Here is a 20,043-nt window from a genome sequence, read left to right as displayed (position 1 = left end):
AACTAGCGACAGTTTCCTCACTCTTCGTTACAATTTTATTCACTCCAGACTCGATTTAAAAAAAAATTTAAGAAAACCTCTTTTCGCACTAGTGATAAAGAAAAAAAAACAATCGAAAAATTATATATTTACACAATCGATAAATTTAATATCAGAAAATAAACAATTTTCATCGAATTTTATATTATAATTGCATAGTTTTAGATTATAAATTTATTTTAGAATTTTAATATTTTTTCTATTTAAAATTAATATAGTTATATATATTCGTGAACAAAATTTCTACTTTTCTTTCAATCAAATAAAAGTCGCTTTTTTTCAAAATTAGTGCATTTCCTAATTGAATTATATAAATTACACGTATACTTATTGCGCTCTATGTCTGATTGCGCGCATTTAATTTATTCACAGCTGAAAATCTTCGTCTTCATTTTACAACTAATATATTTTTGTATGTTACAAATTTTTTCATATTTCCTATATTCGATATTGCTATTATTATTATTTCTATTATTATAATTATACTCAGAATTATAATAATTATTATTACTATTATTACAATTATTACTGTTATTGCTATATTATTATTATTAATAATATTATTATTCTTACCATTATTATTATTATCATTACTATTTTTATTATTATTATTATTATTATTATTATTATTATTACTATTACTAGTAATTAATATTATTAATATTATTAATGTTATTAATATTATCAATATTATTTTTATCATTATTATAATCATTGTTATTTTTACTATTATTTTATTCTTATTATTATTTTTTATTATTATTATTACTATAATTATTATTATAATTATTAATTATTATTAATATTATTATTATTATTATTATTACAATAATTACATTCCCTTTACAAAATTCAAAATTTGACTCAATTTTCCCATTGAGATTTATTATTTGACGGAAAAAAAAAGTTTTTCTTGGAATAGCGACAAATTTCACTGTATTAACGAAAGTTTTTATTGATTCAGTTAAGACTTTCGCTGTTCTAAGGGAAATTTTGTTTTCGTAACAATTTTTTTTTTTAATATTCGCAATTTCATCAATTGAAAATAATAAATATTCTTTACAAGAATAAAGAATCGAACAGTCAATTGGAAATAAAATTTTAAGAAATGTTTCCTTTAGTGAGAGAATTGTAATTTTTATTCAAGCGCAACGTTTAAATGCCCAAAATATCGAAAATTAAATTAAATTTGATATTTTTTCTAAAAGAAAACAAAATTCTCCGATTTCTGATAAATTATTTAATAATATACATAAAAAAATTAAAATTTTCAAGAGGAGAATTAGGAAGAATTAGTTTGATGAGAAATTAGTTATATATACATATGGGTAAAATTGCTTGCATCCTGAGACGGTTTATTGCGTCCTGGATATGTAAGTGACATCGAGCTTTTTTACAAGGAGAAAAAAAAGAATTATTATTTCCGTTACTGCAGAGAGTTGGGAATCATTTCGTTGTTTCCTGCAATCTCCTAGCTCTCTGGTCTTTCATTATAATACACTTCTTTTTTGCAAACGTATCAGTATACCGAGAAATCTTTTATTACTCCTAAGCTATAACCTGTATACTAAGATTGCACTTACACTTTCTGTCATCCGGTATAATTTTTTTTTCACTATTATATACATATAATACGTACATTATACATTAGAATTCCTCTACCCATGATGAATATATATTCGAATTGAGAATATAATAAAATTGGACAATTTTTTGGTTGCTGTTTAGAAGTAAATGAGTGACTTTTGGTTCAAGGTCGTTTTGTCCGTGATTTTATGAGTGAAAATCGACCTTAATGAAGGTTAGAGAACTTTTTTCTTATAAAGAAATTTACCAACTTTTCTCAAAAATTTGATGAAATTGTTTACGATCGCTTTGTCAATAATATTTTTTACTGCTTCATAATTTAAAAAAAGGAAAAGTAAAATTCAATTTTCAGTTACTGTAGGTAGTTTATGTCTCTATAAATATATTTTAAAACAATTTTTGCAAAAAATTACAGAAAATCTCAATTTTCATCAAAAATTTTTTGAAACTTTAAACAATTTACTTGAAGTCCTACAAAACAAAATAATTTAGGTTTGTTTCGATAATTTTAAGTACAAATTACAGTTTAATTTGTGGAAAAATGATTGCTTGTTAAAATATATTTTTTAATTTAGGGTATAATCTCAATTATTATTTAAAAATTCCACATAAACTCAGTAAAAGAAACAAAAAAATAAAAACCTTAACTTTTTTAAATTGTAGTTAATTATTTCCATATAATTAAATTTCCAATTGCGTAAAAATATTTTAAATACGTTTTTTTAAACTCCTATTTCAGAAATTCTCAATTTTTCTCTAAAATTTGATGAAACTGTTTACGTTCACTTTGGAAAAAATATTTTCTACTGCTGTATAATTTAAAAAAATGAATTTGAGTTAAATTCAACATTCTGTTTAAAACTTCAAATGTTTTTTAAAACAGTTTTTGAACTTAATTTCAGAAAATCTCAATTTTCCTCAAAAATTTGAAGATAGTCTTTATCTTCGTTGGAAAAAGCAAAAAATTCAAAAATTCTTTACATTTTCAATTAATAGTTTCAATATAATTTAATTTTCAGTTGAGTAATAAAATATTGTAAAAGTCGTTTTTTCAACTCCTATATTTAGAAATCCTCAATTTTCTTCAAAAATTTTTGAAGAAAATTTGAATTTGCAGAAATTTCTAACTGCTTCATAATTTAAAAAAGCAAATGAACTGCAATTTAATTTTTAGTTACTAGTCTTCTAAAGTCATGAAATATCTTTTAAAAAATGTTTTTGAACAAAAAATTCAGAATTTCCTAATTTTCATCAAAAACATGAAGAAACTGTTTACGTTCGCTTTGTCAAAAATATTTTCTACTTCTTTATAATTTAAAATGAAGGAAATTTATTAAATTTGAACCTTTAGTTACTATAGTAATTCTTTAAATAACTTTTAAAATAGTTTTTGAACTAACTTCCGAAAAATCTCAATTTTCATCAAAAATTTGAAGAAATTGTTTACGTTTTCCTTTCTGAAAAATATTTTATACTATTTGATAATTTAAAAAAAAGAATTTTAGTAAAATTCAACTTTCAGTTACTATAGTTAAAGTCTTTAAATATAACTTTTAAAACAGTTTTTGAACTAAATTCTAGAAAATCTCAATTTTCCTCAAAAATTTGAAGATAGTCTTTATCTTTGCTGGAAAAAATAAAAAAATTCAAAAATTCTTTACATTTTCAATTAATAGTCTCAATATAATTTAATTTCCAGTTCAGTAGTAAAATATTCTAAAAGTCGTTTTTTAACTCCTATATTAGAAATCCTCAATTTTCTTCAAAAATTTGCAGAAATTTCGAACTGCTTTATAATTCAAAAAAGCAAATGTAGTAAAATTTAATTTTCAGTTACTAGTCTGCTAAAGTCAGTGAAATATCTTTTAAAAACGAATTTGAACCGAAATTCAGAAATTCTCAATTTTCATCAAAAATTTGAAAAAACTCTTTACGTTCGCTTTGACAAAAACATTTTTTACTTTTTTATAATTAAAAAGGAAGGAAATTTATTAAAAATGAACCTTTAGTTACTATATAGTAATTCTTTAAATAACTTTTAAAACAGTTTTTAAACTAACTTCCAGAAAAACTCAATTTTTATCAAAAATTTGAAAAAACTGTTTACGTTCCCTTTCTGAAAAATATTTTATAGTACTTTATAATTTTAATTAGCAAATTTAGTGAAATTTAATTTCTAAAGTCAGTGAAATACCTTTTAAAAACGAATTTGAACCGAAATTCAGAAATCCTCAATTTTCATCAAAAATTTTAAGAAACTGTGAACGTTCCCTTTGTCAAAAAAATTTTCTTCTTCTTTATAATTTAAAGAAAGGAATTTTAGTAAAAGTCATCTATCAGTTACTATATATACTTTAAGTCTTTAAATATATCTTGTAGAATATTTTTTAAACTAAAGTGCAGAAAATCTCAATTTTCATCAAAAATTTGAGGAAAGTCTGCATATTAGTTAAAAAAGCATGCAACAAATTCTGATATTCTTGTCAATTCCAATTAAAAATATGATTATACTTTAATTTTCAATTGTATAGAATTTTAAAAAACGCTTCTTTAAATCATGTTTAAGAAATTCTCAATTTTTCTCAAATTTTTGCAGAAATGGCTCAAAAAGATCGACTGTTCTACGATTCAATGAAATAAATTTATAACATTTCAAGTTCTATTCGTTAAAATAATAGAAAGATAAGTCAAAATTTATATTAAAAATAAAAGTTCTTTTTCTGTTTAATTTTGAGGAAGATTACTTCCTCAAAATAAGAAATAAGAAATATTAAGAAATATTAATAAGAAATATTTGAAATAAAAATTTAAAAATTTTCAGGGTAAGCTTGCTGCAGATTTTGCAATTTGACTTTGATTTTCGATTCGATTTTGACTTCGACATTGACTTTGAAAATTATTTTTATTTTTACTTTGTGTTTGACTTTGACCTTCTTTTGAACTTTGACCTGAATTTCATTTTAACTTTGACTTTATTTTTAACGTTCACTTCGACTTCGACTTTTACTTTTAAACTCAAAGTCATAGTGAAAGTCTTTAAAGCTATTATTGTCAATGTCAAATTTGAATCAGAAGTCAAAGTCAAATTACAAAATCGCACCCTGGACTAGAAAATTTCCCCACCAAAAATAAATTCGGATTTACAATCATCTATACCAATTCTGTAGCGCCAAGTAAAAAATTCCACAAGTAACTTTTTCTTTAAGATCCTTATTCTCTTGTAAGCGAAAATCAACCTAACAAATAAACATTGCTAAAAATTCTTTTTTATTTTCTTCTTTAGAAATGATATATTCTTCGATTTTTACAGATTTTGATTGATTAATTTTAGCAGCATTTAGTTCAACGTCCAAGGTAGAGGATCCCTAAAGTATCATCCAATAATTTTTAAAACACTCATACCCCTTCAATACAATTCATTAAGTAGATATTGTTCATCACACCAGTCCAATTGATTTTCACTATCGTGAACTCAGCTAAGCTGATAGTACTCAGGAGCAAAGTCATTAGCGAGATTACTCAAAAAATTGAAATCAGACGAACTGTTACTATTGTCAGCCGATGGAGGCGGAGCATTATTGTGCACCTGTTCATTATAGTAATTGCCAAAGTTACCATATGCTTCAGCATTCGTGTCATTTTGTTGTCCCGTCGAACTATTGCAGGGCGGAGTGATAACAGCTGCAGTCGCCGCAGCAATTGCAGTTGCAGTTGTCGTAATACCTGGCGCTGGGAATGGATCCGGTGAGGAGACATAACTATTCGGTATATTCGATGCCTCACCACCTTGATGAATGTGCATATTCTGATTTGTTTGCTCGTAATAATGACATTTATTCCCCGTTCTATAATCAGTGCTACTGTGTAACGAATGAGTAGTCGGAATGTAGTCGGAATTCTGTTGATGTTGTTGTTGTTGCTGCTGTACTTCTCCGTAGTATTGTCCGTTTATCGCAGAATGTGTGTGGGAATTGAGTGTCTCAGAGGTGTGATATGAACTGGGGTAGTAGTAACTGTCTTGTTCGGTTTGACCAGAAGGGTAAGCTTGATAGGAACTGTTCTGCATGCCCCTGTGGTAGGTGTGATAGCCCTGGGAGTATCCGTTATACTCTCCTGGTGTTCCGTACTGTTGGTGCTGTTGGTACTGCATTGAGTTGTAAACCGATCGGTTCGATTGATGACTCCTTGTTTGGTTGGTTCGTTGAGTTTGTCTGACTTGTGGGTACATGGGATGGATTTCCCCTCCGTAGGGTAGCCTCTGTTGATAGGAGTCCCTTGAGCAATATTGTTGGGAATGTTGTGTCTGTTGCGTCTGTTGAGTATGTGAAGTATGTTGGGTATGTGAAGTATGTTGGGTACTATTTTGACTATTTTGTTGTACGGATTGTCTGGGTAGGCCATTCCGGTAGTCGACTCCAGTGGTTGGTTGATAGGTCTGTTGAAAATGGGACTGATTCGGAGGTATGTTTCGATTGTGAGGAGAAGATCCGCCTAAGAGAGTCGAAGTTGTGGAGGATGGAGAACTTCTAGGTCGTTGCATGTAATTGTGAGGGGTTTGGATACCTAGGGGACTTCCCTGTTGAAGTTGGATCGAAGCCGGCGTTCCAGGCGTTGAAGAAGGCGTAAGACTTCTAGTCGATGAACCCTGGCTTGGAAGTGTACTGACTGTCGAGTCTGGCAGTGCAAGAAGTACTCCGTTACTTTTAACAGAGCAAACATCTTTTGTCGACGGTGATTTTTTACCGACATGCTTCACTGGATTTGGACTCTTGTGACCGGCTTCGATTTTCACACGAACTTCGCCTGTTAATTTTTTAACTAGACTTGGCGATGTCACTTCGCTACCATCTTGTGAGCGGGAGTCGTCGTCGTCCACTATCATTTTCTCGAAGGAACTGGAAACACTGTTGGTACTACCTACACTACTTGCTCCATTACTGTTGGTACTGAAACCTGTGTTGTTGTTTGTTGCACTAGGCGTATTGTTATTATTGCTACTCCCTCGGCCTGAAGAGAGTTCACCAATTTCACCGGAAAGAGTACTGCCCACATCACCTACCCCCGAAATATCACAATTGTGGCAGCTCTTCTTCTCATCGTCGTCCATTAATAACATTTTTTCACCCTTCGGCTTCTCCAAACCATCCGATGATGTTCCGTCCTTCTCGTCACCATCCTCCTTCGTCAAGGTCTGTCTTTTATGCTTCATTCTTCGATTTTGAAACCAAACCTTCACCTGTAAAATATTCAAGTTTTATTGTGTTTTTTATCCAAATTTCTCAAATCTAGAAACCAAAAAATTTTTCTAGAAATTATTGTTTTTGAATTAAACCAAATCGCAATCTCACCTGCCTTTCCGTTAAATCTAACGATGCAGCGATTTCTATCCGTCTTGGCCTACACAGATATTTATTAAAATGGAATTCCTTCTCTAATTCCAATAGTTGAGTATTCGTGTAAGCTGTTCGTAATCTCCTTGGAAGACCATTTTCTGTAACAGAAAAAAAATTTTCCTCTTAGAAAAAAATTCTATCGAAAAACCTTTTCTTTCCTGACAATGATTAATAACTAAAGGCGCAGTAATATAAAGAAATTGTTATATATATACGTTAACGATCTAAGCGGATAGAATTCAGGAGGACTCCTTCGGAAAACTTTTGGGCTAAGTTTCCTAACTGCTATGGTATTTCATGTCGAAGCGCAAACACTGCTTAATTATTATCACCAAGTAAGAAACTTGTGTCCTATGATAACAAGGGATCCTCGCCTAAAAGGGTTTCAGTGAATTATCCAAACAATTTTTTTGTCCTCTTAGAATACGCAGGCTTTGAACTCAATAATTAATTTTAAAAAAGTATATTTGAGACTGAAAAAAGTAATAAAAAGTATAGTTATCGAAAAATTAAATTTAACTAAAACGAGTTTTTTTAGTCGATTCACAAAAATTTGATATTTAAAATTTCCTCGAATTTCTCCTGATATCCATAAAAAAATAAGTTTCTTGATAAATACTGATAGGAACTTCAATTCTAAATTTTTCTATTTAATTATTTTCCAAATTTTTAGGTAGAATTCTCCAAAAATGCGATTGTATTTAAAAATAGTTTTTGAAAGTAATAAAATAAGATTGTTTAAAATATAAAATTTATTTCAATTAAATTTGACGAAATTACTAAATAATTAAATATTTCATTCAAACTTTTTCAATTATTTACTGAGATTTAACTATATTTCGAAAAACATTTTAATTACAATTTTCTATAAGGCGAATTTTTTCACAAACTCTAAATTAAATTATTTAAAAATTGAATAATCTTTGCGAAATAAAAATTTTAATAGGTAGGGGAATGTAGTCAAGGTTGGCCTACTGTCTAGGTAGGCCACTCGCGTTTTTTTGTCAAGTTCACTAGCGCCACCTACGCGCATTTTTGTCGAAGCTTGTCTTAGTGAAACCTAACTTTTTGTTCAATTACATTTTCGGAAAATCGAAAATTGTGTTTTCTGTGACGTCGGTACAAAAAAAGCTCAAAAAAAGTTTTGTGCATAATGTGAAAAACCATTAATAAAAGATAAAAAACAAATTGAATCGTCAAGGCAAGTATGCAGAAAATTTGTGGGACTCATGGTTGAAAGGAAAACAAAGTAAAAAATCGAATCCCGAAACGTATTTCTTTACGGTTACAACAATTCGGTAATGTTACTTACTGTCAAGGTCGGCCACTATGTGTTTAAAATGCGCAAAGATGACGACGAGCTACTTCATTTGCAAAAACTGCAATTCTGAATAACTCATATTATAATTGATCATCTTATTAATATTTTTATTTAATTTTATTAATATTTTAGTGCAAAACTTTTTTTTATTTATATTTATTTTTTTATATTGTTTATTGTTATTATTTTGTTATTTCATTAAGTTACAAACTGTAAACAATAAAGAATCAATTTTCCGTAACTCCAAACATGTTATTTTATTTTTTAACGATTAATGCCCTTTGAATTTTAAACATGGCCGACCTTGACTGTAATGGCCAACCTGGACTACAAATTTTTTTTTTTTTAAATCTTTATAACTTTTTCATTTTTAAACCTGTCAATTTACTTTGTACAGAAAAAATGTTCCTATTAAACAGGACTTTCCAACCATATACTTCAATTGTCCAAATTCATTTTTAAAAAAAAGTTATAAACAAAAGTCAAAAAGGTGGCCGACCTAGACTATGTTCCCCTACTTATTTATTCTTTCCTAGGAATTAAAATTTTTATTACAATTTAAAAACTTTTTAAAATTCAACTAATTTCTAAAAAAAACATAACATTCTTCCAAAATTATTTGGAAATTATTTGGTATTTGTAGAAACTTAAACCCGTCGAAGACGGGTACGACAGCTAGTTTTTAAATAAAATTGTTAAAAACTTTATTCATTTTTTATTTAGGAAAATAATTAATTAATCATTATTTCAAATAAATATTTAAATACTATTACAATTTTGAAGAAAATAATATTTCCGAAGATTATTTCTTAAAATTGAATTTCTGCTCTAAAAAACTTTATAAAAATTTTAAAAAATAATTGAATTTATTATAAAAATTTGATTACAATGATTAAAAATAATACAATAAGTATAAAACATTTTTTAAACATTGTATTTAAAATAATCGAATTCATAAAATCGTTTAGAAAAATACTTGAATTGTTTAAAAGAATTTAACCAAATTTGAAAAAATAATTGAATTCTTTCGAATATTTTTATTACAATGTTTTTAAATAATTGAATTTATGTGGAGAATTTTATTACTTATGAAAAAAATTGAATTTTTGTGAAGAATTTTGTTAAATTACTCGAAAATAATTGAACTGTTTCTATAAAAATTGAATGATTTATGAAAATAATTGATTATTTGCGAAAAATTTTTTTACATTACTTGAAAATAATTAAACTTTTTCTAAGAATTGAATGATTTATGAAAGTAATTTATTATTTGCGTAAAATTTTTTTACATTACTTGAAAATAATTAAACTTTTTCTACGAATTTAATAATTATGAAAAAAATTGAATTTTTGTGAAGAATTTTTTTATATTACTTGAAAATAATTGAGCTCTTTCTAAGAACTGAATGATTTATGAAAATAATTAGATTTCTTTGAAGAATTTTTTTGAAATTATCGAAAATAATTGAATTCTCGATGAGAATTTCAGTAAGTTTGAAAATAATTGAGTTCATGCGAAGAATTTTATTATTTACAAAAATAATTAAATTCTTGCTAAGAATGTTATTATTTATTAAAAAATAATTGAATTTTATGTCAAGAATTTTGTTAAATTATTTGGCAATATTTTAATTTCCTTTATAAGAATTGAATGATTTATAAAAATAATTGAATTTATGTGAAAAATTTTATTTTTTATGAAAATAATTGAATTTCTATGAGTAATTTTTTTTTTTAATTTTCAAAAATAATTAAATTCTTGCTGAGAATTTCAGTATATTTTTGGAAACAATTGAATTCTTGCGAAGGATTTTATTATTTACGAAAATAATTGAATTCTTGCTAAGAATTTTATTATTTATGAAAATAATTGAATTTTTGTAAAAAATTTTATTAAAAACTTTTTTTAAAGATTTTTTTATTAAAAATTTTAAAAATAATTAAATTTTTTTCAAGAATTAAATTTCAATTTTATTTAAAAATAGATTAATATTCTCATAAAAAAAATTTTATCAAAATTATTAAAAATGGTTTGCTACGGAGAATTTTATAAAAAAAATTTTTCAATAATTCATTTATTCAAAAAATCTTCTGCTATAATTGTATTTTAAAGAATTGCATTTCTGTGCTTTCATTATATTTGTGAAAATAATTGAATTCTTGTGAAGAATGTATTATTAAAATTTTCAAAAATAATTGAGTTTCTGCGGTGAATTTTATTAATTATGAAAATAATTGTATTTTATATGTTAAAAAAAAATTATTTTTTTAAAAATAATTGAATTTATGTGAATGATTTTAAAAAAATTTTTGAAAATAATTGAATTCTTGCGCTGAAAATTTCAGTATTTTTTAAATTAATTGAATTCTTGCAACGAATTTTATTATTTACAAAAATAATTGAACTCTCGCTAAGAATTTTATTATTCATGAAAGTAATTCAATTCTTGTAAAACACGTTTTATTAAAATTTTTAATAATAATGAATTTCTGTGGAGAATTTCATTAATTGTGAAAATAATTAGATTTTTGTTAAAAAATGTAAATTTTTTTTAAATAATTAAATTTATGTTAATGATTTTAAAAATTTTTTTGAAAATAATGTAATTCTTACGCTAAAAATTTCTTTTTTTTTAAATTAATTGATTTTTGCAAAGAATTATTTTTAAAATGTTTAAAATAATTTGTTTATTTTAACTATGTGCAGATTTAAATTATTGCAATTTCTCATAAATGAGAAAAAAGTAGATTTTAGTATCAGAAATATAAAAAAATTATCTAAATAGTAGCAAATCGTAAAAGAAGTAGTAAATAGTAGTACACTGAAAAAAAAATTTAATTGATTCAATTAACCGATTAATTATCCATTAAATATTTAATTGAATCAAATAATATTTATTGGAGTCAATTAAATGGTATTTGATTCAAATACTGAAATTATTGGTTCAAATACCATTTAATTGACTCCAATAAATATTATTTGATTCAAGTAAATATTTAATTGATAATAGTCAATTAAATGGATATTTGAATCAATTAAATTTTTTTTTCAGTGTAGGTACAAACTTGCTAAATATAATAAATATATTTCGCTTTAAAAAATTGCTTATTAAATATAATAATAGAAAGTGGCACATTCTCTGTTAAAAAACAATCGACAATAATAATAATAATGGATTTTAATAAGTAATTGATAATAATAATAAATTAATAATAATATTGGAGAAAAAATAATAATTATTGTTTAGGTACAAAAAACAATGGGGTATTTCTTTCAGATGATACAATTTTTTTTTATTCACCGTTCTTGTTGAGCATTTACGCGCTGGAGATGCTAAACTACCCCATGGCGTGCGAACGGATGTTAGGGTGGCCTAGGGCGTCGGATAAAAAAAAACGAGGAAAGAAAGAAAATAGGGTGGGTCATCCGTCGAAGCAGACCGATAGCGCCCCAATGAGGGTTTTGCCATTGCAGTGAAATGGAACTGTGCAACTTGATTGACATGGGCCTCATCAGTATTACCAGTCTTGCGATTGGTTGGACAGACCTGTCAATCAAACCTGATCCACGCCTCGTTTTATCTTACCCTCCATTTACCTTTTTCGATTACTTTCCATACTTCAAAATTATGCTATTTACATTTCATGTTTAATTTCAAATTTTAATTTCAAAATTTCTTAAATAAAATCCATAAAAATAATTCCTATTTATTGAATTGTCTGCATTTTTTTAACGATCTAAATGGCACAAAATATGGCGACAATATTGCGACGATATTGCATCGATATTGTTAATATTTTGTATGGTAATATTTGCAATACTATCATGCAACTTTGACCATATTGTTAATGAAATTATTTTTTATTTAAATTAGTCAAAAATTGAGTAAAATTATAGATCTGTAAAAACCCAAAAAGGGTTTTTACAGATCTATAATTATACCCAAAAATGTCAAAAAAGGACATTTTTTTGGGTTTTTACAGATCTATAATTATACCCAAAAATGTCCAAAAAGGGCATTTTTTGGGTTATTTCTTTTTGGGCATTTTTTTTTATTTTAATTAAAAAATCAGTGGCTTTTTGGTGTAAATATATATTGAAAATAGAAACGGAAGTTTTTGCGTGGCTGTTTAGTGGGATTAGTGAGGGGCTTATAACAACACGATGCCATAATAATTGAGTGGATCGTAACGAAACAACGAGGTCGCACACACTACTCCACATGAAGGAGAATTTTGTTGTAAGTCTACTGACAAGACTGGACGAAAATATATCAGTATGGCATTCTAGCTTTTCACTCTTCCGAGACATGAGATGACGGATTGTCAGACTATTCACAGAATGAAGAGTGACAGGAACGTGTGCGAAGTGAAATACATACAGTACAAAGATAGCTCGCATGTATTCTTATAATTTTTCTCTTATTATATTATTATTATTATTATTCACTTTTCGCATCAGTTTCTTTCCGAAAGCAATTATTTTAATTGCCGAAAATTATAATTGGGAAATTATAATTGGGAAATTATAATTAGGGAATTATAAGTATGCGGAATTAAAATTATATCCGCAAATATGATATAGTATAATGCGGAAAAATAAGTTTTATCCAGAAAGGGTTCAAATTTCTCTGTTTTAACGGAATATGTTTAATTTTTGGCACTGGTTTTTATAACAGATTCCTAAATGTTTCTTAAAAATAAAAGTGGAAATTTCGAATGAGTAACAGATTTTAATAGAAAATCAGTAACTTTTTTAATAAATTTAATGTAATGCAACTGAAATCTATGAGACGGTTTTAAAAAATCAAGATAATATTTTTTGAAAATTACGAAACGGTAACAAAAATAAAAGTTACCGCAACTGAACTGGTATTTTAATGCTGAATGTAAACTCCAGTTGAGCAAAAATTACTGAATTCTTAATGCAAAAAAATAAATAAATAAAAATAATAGTGATTTAGAGCAAGCAAATCTATATTTAACACTCTATAAACATGGTTTGATTTTATTAATTTTTACGGCTTTAATGAATTTAGGTTAATTAAAATTATTTTAAGTAAGAATTACATAAACATTTATGGAAAAATTATTGGACTTTAAGAATTTAGTCAATTTAGGGGATTATCTCAAATTTCGTTTAAAAAGTCCACTTGAACTGCTAAAAATCTAAATAATTTAGTTTCAAAATGATTTGAAATTTCAGTTAAATTTGAGAAAAATTGGGTGAATGTGAGAATCTGGTCAATTAAAAGGATTGCCTGAAATTTTCTTTTCTGAAAATTCGCTTAAACTCTTACAAAACTAAATAATTTAGGATTGTTGAAATGATTTTACATACAGATTTCAGTGTAATTTTTGGAAAATTTATTGAATTAGATGATCCGGTCAAAAAAAAAAATACAGTAAAAATACAGTATTAAAAAAATGTCAATATAGTATTTAAACAACTGTAAAAAAACAGTGTTAAAAAAATGTCAAAATATGGTTAAAAATATTGTAAAAATACAGTATTAAAAAAATGTCAAAAAAGTGTTAAAAAAATACTGCAAAAATACAGAATTACAAAAAAATAGTGTTGAAAAAATACTGTAAAAATACAGTAATAAAAAAATGTAAAAGCAGAATTAAAAAATACTGTAAAAATACAGTTTTAAAGAAAAATTTCAAAATAATGTTAAAAAAATACTGTAAAAATACAGAATTACAAAAAAATGTAAAAATAGTGTTAAATAAATACTGTCAAAATACAGTATTAAAAAATGTAAAAATAGTATTAAAGAAATACTGTAAAAATACAGTTTTAAAGAAAAATGTCAAAATAGTGTTAAAAAAATACTGCAAAAATACAGAATTACAAAAAAATAGTGTTGAAAAAATACTGTAAAAATACAGTAATAAAAAAATGTAAAAGCAGAATTAAAAAATACTGTATAAATACAGTTTTAAAGAAAAATTTCAAAATAATGTTAAAAAAATACTGTAAAAATACAGAATTACAAAAAAATGTAAAAATAGTGTTAAAAAAATACTGTAACAATACAGTATTAAAAAATGTAAAAATAGTATTAAAAGAATACTGTAAAAATACAGTTTTAAAGAAAAATGTCAAAATAGTGTTAAAAAAATACTGCAAAAATACAGAATTACAAAAAAATAGTGTTGAAAAAATACTGTAAAAATACAGTAATAAAAAAATGTAAAAGCAGAATTAAAAAATACTGTAAAAATACAGTTTTAAAGAAAAATTTCAAAATAATGTTAAAAAAATACTGTAAAAATACAGAATTACAAAAAAATGTAAAAATAGTGTTAAATAAATACTGTCAAAATACAGTATTAAAAAATGTAAAAATAGTATTAAAGAAATACTGTAAAAATACAGTTTTAAAGAAAAATGTCAAAATAGTGTTAAAAAATACTGCAAAAATACAGAATTACAAAAAAATAGTGTTGAAAAAATACTGTAAAAATACAGTAATAAAAAAATGTAAAAGCAGAATTAAAAAATACTGTATAAATACAGTTTTAAAGAAAAATTTCAAAATAATGTTAAAAAAATACTGTAAAAATACAGAATTACAAAAAAATGTAAAAATAGTGTTAAAAAAATACTGTAACAATACAGTATTAAAAAATGTAAAAATAGTATTAAAAGAATACTGTAAAAATACAGTTTTAAAGAAAAATGTCAAAATAGTGTTAAAAAAATACTGCAAAAATACAGAATTACAAAAAAATAGTGTTGAAAAAATACTGTAAAAATACAGTAATAAAAAAATGTAAAAGCAGAATTAAAAAATACTGTAAAAATACAGTTTTAAAGAAAAATTTCAAAATAATGTTAAAAAAATACTGTAAAAATACAGAATTACAAAAAAATGTAAAAATAGTGTTAAATAAATACTGTCAAAATACAGTATTAAAAAATGTAAAAATAGTATTAAAGAAATACTGTAAAAATACAGTATTAAAAAAATGTAAAAATAGTGTTAAATAAATACTGTCAAAATACAGTATTAAAAAATGTAAAAATTGTATTAAAGAAATACTGTAAAAATACAGTTTTAAAGAAAAATGTCAAAATAGTGTTCAAAAAATACTGTAAAAATACATAATTACAAAAAATGTAAAAACAATGTTGAAAAATACTGTAAAAATATAGTATTAAAAAAATACTGTAAAAATACAGTATTAAAAAAATACTGTTAAAATAGTGATTAAAAAACTGTAAAAATACAATATTAAAAAATTGTCAAAATAAGGTTAAAAATATTGTAAAAATACAATATTAAAAAAATGTAAGAATAATGTTAAAAAAATACTGTAAAAATTCAGTATTACAAAAAAATGTAAAAAGAGTGTTAAAGAAATACTGTAAAAATACAGTTTTAAAAAAATGTAAAAATAGTGTTTAAAAATACTAAAAAAATACAGTATTAAAAAAATGTAAAAATATTGTTAATGAAATACTGTAACAATACAGTTTTAAAGAAAAATGTCAAAATAGTGTTAAAAAATACTGTAAAAATACAGAATTACAAAAAAATGTAAAAATAGTGTTGAAAAAATACTGTAAAAATACAGTATTAATAAAATGTAAAAATAGTATAAAAAATGTCAAAATAGTATTTAAAAAATACTGTACAAAATAAAAATGCAGCATTAAAATAATGTAAAAAAAGTGTTTAAAAAACTGTAAAAATACATTATTAAAAAAATGTAAAAATAGTGTTAAAAAAATACTGTAAAAATGCAATATTGTTATTATTGTTATTATTGTTATGATTACAAAAAAAATGTAAAAATAGTGTTAAAGAAATACTGTCAAAATACAGAATTACAAAAAAATGTAAAAATAGTGTTAAATAAATACTGTAAAAATACAGTATTAAAAAAATAGGTGAACAAATAGTCAAGATTGAACCTTATACTCAAGGTAGATTAAATAAATTATTCATGAACAATTTTTTTTTATCAAAATTTAGTAATTTCCTAAAAACTTAAAGAGAAGCGATGACAAAAAAATAGGCTCATGAACGAGAATAATTCCCAGTCAACTCGAAAATATTATTCCAAGAGGAAATAGTGAAAAAATTGTCGAATGTGTCGAGTGATGGAATATTATTATTTTTGGAAGTATCTCAATCATCGACAGAAAGTTGTAGATCCGACGGCCGTCGCTTCGCACGTTTTTGGATTCTTGGCGTCGCGACGCATTTTTCCACCTTCAGTTTTATGTCTTTATACAAGTGGCGAGACTCAATGAGTGATGCGTCCCATTGTTTGTCTATTCTCTTTTCTTCTCCTTTTTTTTATTTTCTCCCTTAAAATTCCAATTTTGTTTTAGAAAAATAATAATTGAAGGAAAAAAAATCCTAATTCGTTCTTTTACGATAGTTAAGTAATAAAGTTAGGAATAATAAGTAATAGTAAGTAATAAACGTAAAGTAAAATAAGTAATAATTTCATAGAAATTGCGAATAAGGAAAAAAAATTCTACGCTGTTAGGATTAGAAATTATACAAAAAAAAATTGAAGTTTGTTTGCTAATGGTTCGGCTGCAATGGAACATTTCCATAAATAAAAAATACGTAAAAAAATTCTCTTTTTGCTGAGGAATATAAGTGGTGCATAGAAGTAACATAATTGCGAGTTATTTACCTTCTGGCTATTGAGTCGCGGTTATATATTATATATTTTTATCCAGCTGCATCATGATATCACATATCGCAGTAATGACGAAGGAGTTTGCGGTTTTTTCTTCTGCATCGAAACAAAATGTGAATCATTTCAGTCAAGGATATGTCAATCAAGAGTATTATTATTTTTATGTATATACGCATGTACAGTGTTTAATAAATGAATCAAGAAAGGAACAAAAAAGAATATTTTTAATTTAATTTAATTCACACGCACTAATTAAGTTCAAGACACGAGGGGAATTTTAATTCGACTTCAAGGCAGGAAAAGTTAGAAAAAAGAAATATAAATATAAATTTATAAATTTGAATAAATAAATAAAATTATAAATATAAATATAAATATAAATAAATAAATAAACGTATAAATATAAATATTAAAATGAATATAAATTTAAATATAAATAAATAAATAAACGTATAAATATAAATATTAAAATGAATATAAATTTAAATATAAATAATAATATAAAAATAAATATAAATATAGATATAAAATAGAAAAATTGAGAATTAGAATGGAAATTGGGAATTCTTTTTTCCTATTTGGAATTTATGTTACTGTGATTAATATCACTTCTTGTAAACATTGTAGCAATTTGTTCACAGATCATTAATCAAATGTTACACGCGTTTTTCTACAAAGAATGCAACTAAACACTAGATATACAAAGTTGTTTATACCGCTTTCAACTCATGCATTTTGCCTTCTTTTTTTTCGGTTCTCACATCCATTTTCATTTTGTGAAATATTCGCACTTTTAAAAGAATATATATATATATATATATATATATATACGCGTGTAAACCAAAAAAGAAAACAATTTAAAGCGAATGTAAAGTTTTTTTTTTTTGCAAATAATAGGAATGACGTTTAACATTTTTTGCTAATTAAGCAAATGGAAATTTAATTCACTACTACATAATTAATTGTAGAATCATTAGCAAATTAGTCTTATTTTTAGAATTGTAAAAATACAAAATGTCAAATTTTCAAAATTTGCTTATAATAATTATTCATTTACCTAATAGCTAATTTTTTATTGTAAAAAAGAAAAATTCTCCTTTATCCCTTATTAAAAATATTTCCCTGAATTTTTGAGAATTTTTTTTTTTTTTTTTTGACAAAGTATTCTTGTTCATCTGTCTGCTCTAGAATTACAAAAATTAATTTTAAAAAGAAATATTGAAAAAGGAAAATATTTTCAAGACACACATTTTTTCTCCAAAAATCGAAATAGAAAGAAATCGAAGAAAGAAGGAAAAAAATTATAATAGATAAATAAATTAATGAATGTAAAATAACAGTAGATTCGGATTTTGTAATATTGCGAGAATCACAACTTCCCACATCTGGGTGTTTATAACTGACAAGATTCTTATTACCAGACATTATAGTATAATAAAACTCTGTCTTTATTACCCGACACTTAATGATGTTAATTTACAGTCAAGTTCTATCATAAAATAATTTTAATGTTATCACAAAAAAATAATATTGAAATTATGAAAAAATCTTTTAAATTGTTAAAATTATAATTTTTTTCTATTATACAGTATTAATAGTATAATTTCTTCAATAGAACGAAATATTCCATTCACATTCCTGGAATATTCCATTGAAAGATTGAGAATATTTATTTGGAATATTCCCACAAGAAGAGAATATTCCAAATTAATATTATTTTGGAATATTTCACGGGAAAAGAAAATTATCAGTGAATCATTAATTATTCTGACCCTTTTTGAATTTTATTTTTCTTAAAAATTGGTAGATTTTAAAATCCATCCGTCATTTTGTAGAAAATTTTTTTTGTATTCACAAAAAAATTGGCGAATAAAAAAAATGATTTTTATTATTTTTAAAGAATTTTTATTAAAAAAAACATGGTTTTTAGGTTACAAATGCTAAAAATACCATTGTTATCCCATTTTTTTATATGGACATTTACTTGTTTATTGTCCTAAACAATTTCATATCATAATTTTATCATAATAAATACAAAAGTATTTTATACTTTTTATTTTAAAAAATTTAGTTAGAAACATAAACAAATGAATAAAAGAAAATTGAATAACAATGGTAATTTTCAGCATTTTCAATCTAAAAACAATGTGTTTTTTAAATGCTTTAAAAAATAGTAAACAAAATTTTTTTTTCATATTAATTTGTTTATTAATACAAAATCATATTTTATTCAGAAATACGGATGTAGAGAAAAGCTCCATTTAATTTTTATTTTTCTTAAAAATTGATAGATTTTAAAACTCATCCGTAATTTTTTAGAAAATATGTTTTTGTATTCGCAAAAAAATTGCCGTATGAAAAAAATTATTTTTATTATTTTTAAACCATTTATTTTTATAAAAAACATGGTTTTTATGTTACAAATGCCAAAAATACCATTGTTATTCAATTTTTTTTTATGGATATTTACTTGTTTATTTTCATAAACAATTTCAAATCATAATTTTATCATAATATTATTGTATTTCATACTTTTCATTAAAAAAAATTTTTAGGTTGAAAATGCTAAAAAAAATTATTGTTATTCAATTTTTTTCATATGGAAATTCATTTGCTTATTTTTTTAAATAATTTCAAATCATAATTTTATCATAATATTTTTGTATTTTATACTTTTTATTTTTAAAAAAATAAGATTTAAATCAGTTAGAAAAATAAACAAGCTTTAAAAATAATAAAAATAATTTTTTTCATTCGGAAATTTTTTTTGCCAATACAACAACATATTTTCTACAAAATTACGGATGAATTTTAAAATCCATCAATTTTTAAGAAAAATAAAAATTAATTGGAGCTTTTCTCTATACATCCGTAATTCTGAATAAAATATGTTTTTGCATTAACAAACAAATTAATGTGTAAACAATTTATTTTTACCATTTTTTAAAGCATTTAAAAAAACCTTTTTTTTTAAATTGAAAATGCTGAAAAAAACCATTGTTATTCAATTTTTTTTACATTCATTTGTTTATT

At 24.2% G+C, this 20,043-nt stretch overlaps 1 protein-coding gene across 1 annotated transcript in view; it reads right to left on the bottom strand.

Annotated features, from left to right (window-relative positions):
* Positions 1-4,231: 4,231 nt before the first annotated feature.
* LOC122503993 (homeotic protein proboscipedia-like) overlaps positions 4,232-20,043 on the bottom strand; it is a 74,408-nt gene continuing 58,596 nt past the window's right edge. The window contains exons 2-3 of the mRNA XM_043614816.1: positions 6,975-7,117; positions 4,232-6,862 (exon numbers count right to left, since the gene is read on the bottom strand). Of these exons, the coding sequence (XP_043470751.1) occupies positions 5,099-6,862; positions 6,975-7,117 (1,907 nt within the window). The 3' untranslated portion in view covers positions 4,232-5,098. The remainder of the gene's footprint in view (positions 6,863-6,974; positions 7,118-20,043) is intronic.

This window comes from Leptopilina heterotoma, unplaced genomic scaffold (genome assembly GCF_015476425.1).
Source record: "Leptopilina heterotoma isolate Lh14 unplaced genomic scaffold, ASM1547642v1 Lhet_11, whole genome shotgun sequence".
Taxonomy (NCBI): domain Eukaryota; kingdom Metazoa; phylum Arthropoda; class Insecta; order Hymenoptera; family Figitidae; genus Leptopilina; species Leptopilina heterotoma.
This window is presented reverse-complemented; position numbering and strand designations above follow the sequence as displayed.